Source organism: Galeopterus variegatus, unplaced genomic scaffold (assembly GCF_000696425.1).
Source record: "Galeopterus variegatus unplaced genomic scaffold, G_variegatus-3.0.2 Scaffold402, whole genome shotgun sequence".
Classification (NCBI taxonomy): Eukaryota; Metazoa; Chordata; class Mammalia; order Dermoptera; family Cynocephalidae; genus Galeopterus; species Galeopterus variegatus.
In genome coordinates this window covers 531,492-542,128 of record NW_007726513.1, presented here as the reverse complement: position 1 = coordinate 542,128, position 10,637 = coordinate 531,492, and the positions used below count along the sequence as shown (strand labels likewise).

The window sequence follows — 10,637 nt, the reverse complement described above, 5'->3', positions numbered from 1 at the left end:
GGTCTATGAGCGAGGTAACTGGCCAAAAGGTCCTTGGAGCCATAGGTTGGAAAGCATGGCCATGCAGGGCGGATGCCCAAGGCAGATGCCCGCACACCTGCTTCACTAAAGCTCCTCTCTGTCTCTCTGTCTCTCTCTCTCTCTCTCTGTCTTTCTTTCTCTCTCTCTCTCTCTCTCTCTCTCTCAGAACACAAGAATAGCAACAAAACTAAAGATACATTGGCACACATGCACACTAACTGCTCACACACACGTGCACACACACACACACACACACACACACACACAATTTGTTTACAAAGGATGTGCTAAAACCACACTGAAATGGACCCGAGGCGAGGGCCCTGACCAAACTATTCTATTTTCCCAACAGATGTCCACTGCTTTGAGAGCCTCAAAGGAAAGTTTCTAATTAAGTAACAAATAATGACCCTACCCAAGGACTGGGATTGGAGCTTTCTCTTCCACAACATCTTTGCTGCCCCCCAGGCTTACTAGGGTCCAGGGCGGCTGACAAGAAGGTTGATCATTGGGGCAGGTGAGATGGGCTCAGCAGTGTTGGCACTAGTGGGTCAGTCTCTGCATCTTTCATTGGCCTGATTAGGCAGCCTCTATGGAAGACTCTCCCTCTCTGCCTGCTCCTTGGCATGAGAGCAGCTTCCAAGGGAAGTGCTTCTCCCTCATCGGAATGCCAGGGAGCATGTCATGTGTCTTCTGTGCGGTGTCTCTCTGACCACAGCCACTAGTGGGCCTCCTAGCACCTTCTCTGCATGCGGACTCTACACATTTTGCCCCTGCCTCCTATATTCTCTAAGATTATGCCTCTCCTCCAGGACTTCCATTTTGATGCTCAAGATCCTAGTTTGAAACCAAAAACACTGAATATTACCTTATCTCTGTCTTTGTAGTCCTGCTACGACAATCTTCCTTCTCTCTGAAGCAAGTGGATGCCTCTGCCTACTAGGGAAGAGATTGGGAAATGAAAGAACAAAGAGCCCAGAGAGGAGTATTTGAAGACCTACTCTGCAGAGTTCATTTTTTTACTAAAATCTGGTCATAGACTACCATATCATGCCATTCTCATCAAGTCACTGAGCAATAGGGTCTTGGGAGCCCAGGTCTGGCTCTGTAACCTGAGAGTCTCAATTTAGCCACCCTGAAATACTCACCTTCTAAATGCCCGGTGTTAATGCCTCCTGTTAGAAAGACAGAAATGTAAAGTTCTAATAAGGGTTTATTTCCAGGCTAGAAGACACCAAGTCTTAAGGAAGCAATAATAAGGATTAAACCTGCTTCTCACTGTTTCTACAAAAATAAATAAGTACATTACATACATTGATAGGCCAATCAGCAAACATTTATTTAGTACCTACTGTGTATGCTGCAAAATAGACAACAGAAGGAAGAGTAACACATGCTCCCATGCTGTCCAGGCTCACAGTCCCACAGTGAAGATAGATCCATGCAAAAATAAACCAAACAAAAAGGGGGCCATAGCAAGGGTGATGATTGTGGTTCACACTATCTCAGGAGAAGAGAAGAAGAGAAATCAGTTTTGAAGGGGGAATCCATAAAATTTTCTTGGGTGACGTGAGATTGAAGCTGGACCTTAAGGGAGGAGTGAGATTTCCGTAGGTGAATATGATGAAAGACATTCTCAGCTGTGGGTGTAATTTGAAAAAAGGCATGGCGTTGGGAAAGTGCTTGGTATATTTTGAGTAATTATGAATTAACCAGTGTGACTATAGTATGGACTGGGGATAGGGATGTAGGACTTGAAGCTAGAAACATAAGTTGGAAGCATATTGTGGGAAAGAAACCAAAGGCCAAGTGAGGTGCTTTGTATTTACTCTCCATGCAGCAGAAAGTATTGAGGGTCATTTAGTGGGGAGATACCAGAAGCAGATTTGTTTTATAAAAAGAGCCTGGTGCTGCTGTGGTGAATAGACCACAGAGGGCAGGAAGGAAGCAAGACCTGAAGGTAATGGGAATTTGAACTAAAGCCAGAGAGGTGGGAGAGGGCAGGAGGGATGAATGTGAGAGGCATCTGAGAGGCTGCATTCATTTGAGGATGGTTGGCGACATGTAGTGAAGAAAGCAGAGGCCACCGGGAGGGCTCTTCTTGGCACAATGAGTCCCAATTTGGGACACTGGCATAAAGCAGATTGTGAGGTCAGGGGAAAAGATTTACATGGGCCCAGATGTCAGGTGGTAAGGGATGCCCTATTGGCCATCCCAAGTGAAAATGGGACACTGGCATAAAGCAGATTGTGAGGTCAGGGGAAAAGATTTACATGGGCCCAGATGTCGGGTGGTAAGGGATGCCCTATTGGCCATCCCAAGTGAAAACTTTTCCTCCCCAGAATGCCCACAGAGGTAGCAACTGACCATCTGCTTTGCCTGCATGGAACATCAAGATCACAGATTCCTAGACATGGGTCCTCAGCCTGACAGTTTCAGGAGGCCTGGAGAGCTTTTAAAACAGTTTTTAGCCTCCTTTCCAAGAGATTCTGATCTGGGACCCTGACATGGGTCCGAGGTAGGGCCCAGGCATCTGTTTTGTAGTTGCCAGGTGATCTAATGCATGGCTGGGTCTGGGAACTGTATAAAAGCAGGTTTGACACTTATTCGTGCTAGTGAACATGATAACAGCTTGGAGACCTTCAGTTTTGGCCTCCAACACAGTGTTTCAAGCACAGTGGCCTTCACTGAGTGTTTTGGTTCACTGTCCATTCCCAACTCTGATCTCAGCAAACACATTAGGAGATGGGAGAGGCTAAATGCTTTATGAGGTCCCCAGAATTTCCCAATCGGACAATGTGTATACAAATCATCACGTTCACTCTTCTCCTTAATTGGAAAAGAAAGAGAGCTTGGCTGTGTCATAGGAACACCATGAGAGCATCTTTTTATGGGATACTTTGAGTGTTTGGAAAACAGGCTACATTATAATACTATACACTTTCTGTCAGGCTTGTACAACATTCATAGCACTTTTATTCCTATTATCACTTTTATATCTCAGAGAAATGATACAGTGCAGAGGTAAGGTAGGTGTCAAAAAACCCCCTTCTTAGTCGTGATCCACTGACTCATCCAAGGTTAGACACCCAGAGCTGGCCCTGCAGTTGCCGTTGTTCCGAGCTCCAGTTCTGCCTCTGTGCCATAATGGAGAAGAGTAACATAAAGGCATTTTTCTCTCCTTGTAAAAGAGAAAAAACTCAGGGAGACGGAATTATTTAAACACACCTCACTCATACTGCAATCACTGCATTGTTTTTCCTGTTGAAACACCCTGTTGATTTTTAAATCCCTTTAAACCTCCCCGGCACCTGTATGGCCCAGATCCAAGAATTATTACCAAACCCCTTGCTTTTTATATTTAACCACATAGGAGTTTCTGTGATGGTAACTGGCTGGTTGGTTCAGTTGAAAATTTCAGAAGTTTTAGAAGTTTTCTTCTTGCATAGGAACTAGAAGCATGCTGTGCTCAGACCTGATTTTTTTTTACTTTATTTTTATTTATTTATTTATTTTTACTTAAGCAGGGTATGCTTCCCCCCTCAGTTCTCCTGCTAGATAAAATAGTGTCATAGTACAACCCTGTTTTGTTCCTCTGTGATGACTCCCCTGAAATACTGACCAAAAGAGAGGGCAGAGGAAGGATGCGGTGGCAGTGGGGGTCTCCATCAGCAGCTTACGGTATGGGATATGACCTCTCTTCAGGGCAAGAACTGAGGCTGAAAACATAATGAGAACTTCCCAGCAAATTCATTATAACAAAGCATAATGTGAGCTCACTGGGCACAAAAATAGGCTGAAGGAAAGTGACTCCCACATAAGACCTAATTAAATACTTTGATGTCAGAAAGCAGGGCAGGGAGGGGTGGAAAATCAAATCAGACCAATGTGAAGGGCCTAAATTCGAATGGAAAGAAGAAATATTTCTTTCTTTTTCTTTCTCTCACTCTCACAGTTGCTCTCTTTTTCTTCCTTTGCCATAAAGGAAGAATAAGATTCAGGAACAATGGGTTGTAAATTCTTCAGCCAATTAGTCCAGTGACTTACTACTGTTTATAATGCACAGAATGTCACAGGCTGTTTTGCAGCCACCCCAAGTTGGTTTGTTAATAACAGGAAGCTAGCACTTCTCAGTACAGTGGATCAGCTACACGTGAAAATAAATGCAAAAAACCTGGAGGGGAATAGCAGCAGACCGAGAGTAGCCTTGATTTAATTTAACATTTGGGGGTCCACACACAAATGAGCATTTTAGTAGGCTTCATGGTGGAAGTTGCTGTCATTTGTAAAATATTCTGGCCAATTAGCTAATAGTGTGCTTGGATTTCTCCTGTTTTGATACAGTAATACTAAGTACATTGTGAAGCCCAATTATACAAATCATCCCCATATGCCATACCAGTCTTTCTTTATGAACTGTGTTTATAAATCCTGTGTGAGGAAATGTGTACTTCAGCAATTTAGACCATGTGTAAAAACATAGCCAATGGGATTGTCAAGAAAACAAGTTCCAGCCTAGGAAATCCTAATGTGTTCCGCTGAAATAACAGGAGGGTGCCGGGGAGTGCAATGCTCTGCTTAAATACATATTGCTTTATAGTGTTTAACCCACTCGGGGGCTTCCGCTTCTCTTCTGATATTTTATTCTTCTTTTATTTTAGGATCCAGCCTTGGAGTTTTTGAGAAAATTTGGGATTGGTCTTCTGTCGGGGACAATAGCCTCAGTCATTAACATCCCTTTTGATGTTGCCAAAAGTAGGATTCAAGGGCCTCAGCCAGTTCCTGGAGAGATCAAGTACAGAACCTGTTTTAAAACAATGGCAACAGTCTATCAGGAAGAAGGGTAACAAATTCTTATTTTAATAAATGTTCAAGGCTCAAGTATTGTTAAAACCATATTGTACCTCTATTTTGATGAGAACGAGTAAGCCCTCCCACATCAGGTGTGTGTCTAAGACCATCTGTAGAATACATATGACGAACTTTGCAAGATAACACAATAATGAGATGTTGGCAAAATGTTCTAACACTATCAAGATAGTGCCGTGAGGTGCAATCATACAATACTGCATGTTTGCCTTAGAGTGCTGAGGTGAACTTTTTACTAGTTCGTTTGCATAGTATGCTATTGTGTATTAAATTCCCTACTAATATATGGGCAGGAGAGTATTTGCCTTTCGACTGTAAACATAATCAAAATGTCACTGAAGTATATTCTCCTGGGAGAATAAAATATGAGAGCTCTGTAAAAGTAGTTTTATTTTAAAAATTTAAAGTATGTGCCTTTTTCTGGCGGGTTTTTTTTTTTTGTTTTTTGTTTTTTTTGTATGAGAGCTCTGTAAAAGTAGTTTTATTTTAAAAATTTAAAGTATGTGCCTTTTTCTGGCGGTTTTTTTTTTGTTTTTGGAAAATTTAAAGTATGTGCCTTTTTCTGGCGGGTTTTTTTTTTTTGTTTTTTGTTTTTTTTGTTCTCACTTTCTCTTACCTCCCCCCCTCATCTTATTCTCAAGTAAACAAGTAATATTTTATTATTTTGTCCTAAACTGCATTATATTTCCTAATGTGAAGTCTGAGTTTGTGGTCTTTTAAATTCAATTACAAAAGTCATTTTGCCCATATGCACACAGCTGTCTTGAAAGTAAGACCTGTCTTGAAAGCAAAAACCATCTCGCTGATGAAAGTCATGTTTCTGATTGGACAAGACCAACATAGCTTGAGTAATAAAGAATTGATTAACTCTTTCCCCTCATCCAATTTGCTGCAGAGAATACTAAGCCAGATACTGTCTGGTTTGGGATGTATGTAATTTCAAATAATTTTTTTGTGAATGCTGGCCCAGTATCTCAATAAAGCCTAAGTACAACTCCAGTCATTTTCAGAATAAGAATGTTGCTCTTTCCTTTCCGGTTATAGGATTTTAGCTTTGTACAAAGGCCTGCTTCCCAAGGTTATGAGGCTTGGACCAGGTAATGATGTTTTTATTATTTGTGTCCTTCTTTCTTTATTGTTCTTGTGTTTCTTTTTGTTGTTGTTATTTGTGTCTATCAGCAACACAATAAAAGTTTACCACACTATGAAAGACGGAAATCTTGAGGATATAAAGTTTTCTATGAGTATGTGAGATACTGAGGCATCCATTAGAAACGTTCTACCTTTGTTTATAAAGTACTATTTATGACTTTGCTGGAGGCTGATAGAAGCCAAAGCCCAGCTTAAGTCAATAGGAAAGAATCCACAGCCAGTTGGAGTTCGAGTGAGCACTGAAGTATGTACAGTGACTTCTGGCTGAAGTGGAGTATTTTCACTGAGGAAACAGCCCAGTAAAACTCTTCCTCATGGTCCTAGTTCACTCTTGCTCCTGCCTTAACTTTATTTCAAAGAGAAAAGGAGGACAACTTGTCTTCACGAACAGCAAGGGCCGCTCATCTTCACAGTCACCTCTGGGGAGTGGTGACACTGCGGCTGGGTGCTCACCTTTCCTGGCCTCCGTCAGCATGACAGCAGAGGCTCCTGGCTCAGGGCCTTACTTCAGGACACCGGCCCACAAAAAAACGGCTGCCATTCCCACAGGGAGCGTCAGCTGCCTCTGTGTAAATAGATAAGAAAATAACTGCTGCAGACTCAACTGCCTGGGCAAATAGTCTTGAATTATAAGCAACCTTGTGAATAAGTACAAAAGTATGCTCTAGACCACACATTTTCTTTTTACCAGGCCACACTCACCTACTCAGACATCCTGTAATCTTCCCTACTTAATCTTCCTGTAACCTTCTCCTACTCCTCTCCTCTCCCCTTTTGCCATTCCTCCCTTTTAACATCAATGTCCTCCTCTCATATGGCAGTGACACACGTGCACATTTACCTTTAGGTCTCAGCCCAGTGACCCAGCATTTCTATCAACCTAAGATAGAGAACAACAGTCCATACATTGAATCTGGTGGACACTTTCCACTTTCATGTATTTAGAAAACACTTCCACAATCGCGAATTCATCTATCCCAACCTTTCTAGGCATTTAGCATGAATTTTGCTTCATATTTGAGATTCAGACCTGCCTTCTGTTAGTCATTGGCCCATGCATAAAAACTAACCCAATAACAATACTGGCAATTTGTGCATCTCTGCAAGTATGTAGCATTTTTCCTTTACCACACAATAAAAACCTGCTAGTATACCTAATATTAGAGAAAATCGCAGGACTGACCCTAAACCAGCTTTCTCAGAAGGGGATGGGCCTAAAAAGGGTGATGACAGAAGAGTTTATCTAAAATGGTAATTAACTGGGACCTTAAATCAAAACTCTTAAATAATCCAGCCCCAAGTTTTGTTAGAGCCTTGCAAATGTTTGGTTGCCTCCTTAAATGTTTTTGCATGAGGGGTCCTGAGTTGCTGTGGTATTGAACCCAATAAAAAGGGTTGTTGTGAACTTACTGTCCAGGCTAAACAAAACTGTGAATAACTGGAAACCTCACTCAAGGACTTGGCCTCCACTTCATTCCAAATACGCAAGTCCCAGCAACTTCAGAGGAAATAAAGGTAGAAAGGTAAGACTTTTGAGTTAAAGATTAAAAAGAGGGAGAGAGAGATAGTAAAAAAGAAAAGAAAGGTGAACGTGGGATTTTTATCCTTCATTCTGAAGAAGCATTCTATTTTATTTTCCTAATAGCCTCAGCAGCTCTATGTGGCTAAAGGTACCTCCCACAAAAGAATCTTGGAGTCTGTGGCTTAAACTCCAAATATCACTAGGCTGAAAACTAACTCAATTCTCTATATTCCTGTCTTACATTGTGAACAGTTAATAAGAGTAAATGCAGCAATTATATACATACTAACAGGCCTCTGTATTTTGTGTCTTTTTGTTTGCCAGCATTCCAAGAGGGCTACAGCAGCTGAGAGGGGCCTAATAGAGTATCTTCATGGGTTAAAAATGAAAATTACAGGCACATAATTATCTTTGGTATATGATTACACAAACATGTGCAGACTGTAGATTAAAAAAAAAAAAAGCATATGGCACTGTGTATAAAATAACTAAGATCCAGATCAAGTTGTATTTCTTTCTGTCACAAGACAATCTTCTAGACGTGCAGCCAAGACTTCTCTAGCTTGTGCTCAAGATATGTATCCACATATTGATTTTGTAATATTTTTTACACATTTAGACGTGAAAGGAAATAGAGATTATCCTAAAGAGTAACGGACGTGTGCTATTTACTGCATCAAATAGAACACAAAATGATCCACAAACAAATAGATTTTGTAATATTTTTTACACATTTAGACGTGAAAGGAAATAGAGATTATCCTAAAGAGTAAGGGACGTGTGCTATTTACTGCATCAAATAGAACACAAAATGATCCACAAACAAATAGTTGTCTAGGTATTCAGCAGCCTCTCCCTGTTTTCCCGTATCATATTTCTATTGACATATTACATAGCAAGCCTTTTTGCAGCCACTTATGTAAGTCTTCTCTTCCAAGACAAATGGTGGTCTCTTGTCACTCAACTCCACTACCAAATTTTCAATTTGAATTCCACATCAGAAGCAGATAAAAGGAATGAGGGTTGGCCTTCAACCTCCTTTTGTTAAGTTTTGCAATACAGATTTTAAAAATATTCAGAAGCTATTTTTCACATTGCAATCCACTTTGAAAGCCAGACTCATCTGTCAAGCACCGTCTTAGAGATTTCTTCTTGAATACAACTAAGACAATGCTAATTATAGACTGAAAAAGATAAACCCTTTGCCTACATGTGAAGAATTTGAAGGTTTCTGTTCGCAGGAAAGCCACATGCTTTTACATGACTAAATGTGTCAATATGTATTTACTTTTAAAAATTAAAAGTGCCTGAAAAAGAATCTGATGATAAATGAAACTTGCAGAAACTCATAGGGAAAAAATGTATTTGGAGACTCAAGATGGTCTTGATTTTACCCTGAGAATTTTCCACAATAGTTTTACATCTTTGTATTGGAGCTTTAGAACTGATGATTCTGAACAGCCCCTGCCTAATGGGCTGCATGGGACTTTATGGATTCAGAAACCCAGTGGGAAAGCATGCTTTTTAACAGAATTTGTGATAAAAATTGGCTCTTTTCTTTTCTAGGTGGTGCAGTGATGCTGCTGGTTTATGAATACACCTATTCATGGCTTCAGGAGAACTGGTGATAGTTGAGAACGTGTTTCCCCTCCAGATAATGGATATTTACTATTCAGCATCAAGAAGAGGAGAAACTATTGATCAGCTATGCTAGGCATACATTCAATGATGAAGGGGAAAACAAGAACAAAGCCTATTTTGATACTTTAGAAATTATCTTTAGGCAACTTGACATGGTAGTTTTGGTCATATATATAAAACATGAAAAGAAAAATAATATGAAGCAATAAAGTATGTAAATTGAATATAAATATAGCATAGAAATCAGATATATTTCATAAAAGCAATATAAACTTTGTCACCTATGTTCCTCTCACATTTCTTCACAATAAAAACTCTTGGTATTGATAATTATTTTTTCTAAGTGGTCTAGAAACACTCAAAGTAAATTCTTGAAAATAAATTATTCTGTGACCAGGTCTTTAAGAATTATGCAAAGAAAGACTGGGTTGAAAAAAATATGTTAAGCCGAAATTTAGACAGTTTTTGTAAGGAATTAAATTCTTCCATAAATAATATTTAAAGTCAGAAGGAAAATCTGAAATGGCCTTTTAAGAATGTTTAATTTTGTGAGTACTTTGTTAAAATGTAAATCTGTTGGGTTTCTTTACTAACAATACACATCTCAGCTACATTTTCCTAAATCTACTTTATATTTCACACTGTTGTTTAAAGCAGGTATTTTTAAGTCATGCTATTCAAAGTATTTTATTACAAATAGAAATCATGAAATTATATTAAACTACTTTACTTCACATAGTTCTCTTTAAAGACGTTTTGTTGCTGAAATATTTTTATGTTAAGTCACAGATTGGAAGCACACCCAGGGCCCATTTGTGCTGTTTGTGTTTGCATCCAAATAAGCTCTCCTATCTATGCCATTCTTAAGAATGTGTAGAGTAAAACCACATTTCCTAGTTACTAGTTTTAAGTGACAGCTTCAGGTGTGAAGTCTGATGATGAAGGAAAAACTGTTTCAAACTGGAAATACATTCTTAGCATTTCCAAGGATTCCTGTATTAACATGCACTCCAAAAAATATACCCTTGGTTTTGATATAACCAAACTTGATTTTATATCTGCATCCCGAAATGATGCGACTTCAGTAGCTAAAGTTAACAAAAATGTCTGCACGTTGTAGATGACACCTGTTCTTAACTACTACTATGGGTTACTTCTACTATGGTGCTATTTCAATGAAGCGTTTGGAAAATAAAAAGTGAAAGATAACATGGTAATTATTACTTTTTATTAATTTAGAGCATTTGAAGTATAAAAATAAAAGGCTTTTTGACATACTGTATATACATACATAGCCTTCTGTCGTACATCCTTTCCAACGAGTTCTTTTAATTTATATTTCAGCCCAATATTCAATAAGAGGATCATTAAAAAGAGAAAATCCAAGAGAAATAAGAATGTGTCTCTGTTACACAACTGCATTCTATCCTTG

General features: G+C 39.4%; 1 protein-coding gene across 1 annotated transcript in view; it reads left to right on the top strand.

Annotated features, from left to right (window-relative positions):
* Positions 1-10,414, top strand: part of SLC25A21 (solute carrier family 25 (mitochondrial oxoadipate carrier), member 21) — a 60,898-nt gene extending 50,484 nt beyond the window's left edge. The window contains exons 6-8 of the mRNA XM_008568354.1: positions 4,683-4,864; positions 5,935-5,987; positions 9,131-10,414. Of these exons, the coding sequence (XP_008566576.1) occupies positions 4,683-4,864; positions 5,935-5,987; positions 9,131-9,192 (297 nt within the window). The 3' untranslated portion in view covers positions 9,193-10,414. The remainder of the gene's footprint in view (positions 1-4,682; positions 4,865-5,934; positions 5,988-9,130) is intronic.
* The last annotated feature ends 223 nt before the right edge of the window (positions 10,415-10,637 follow it).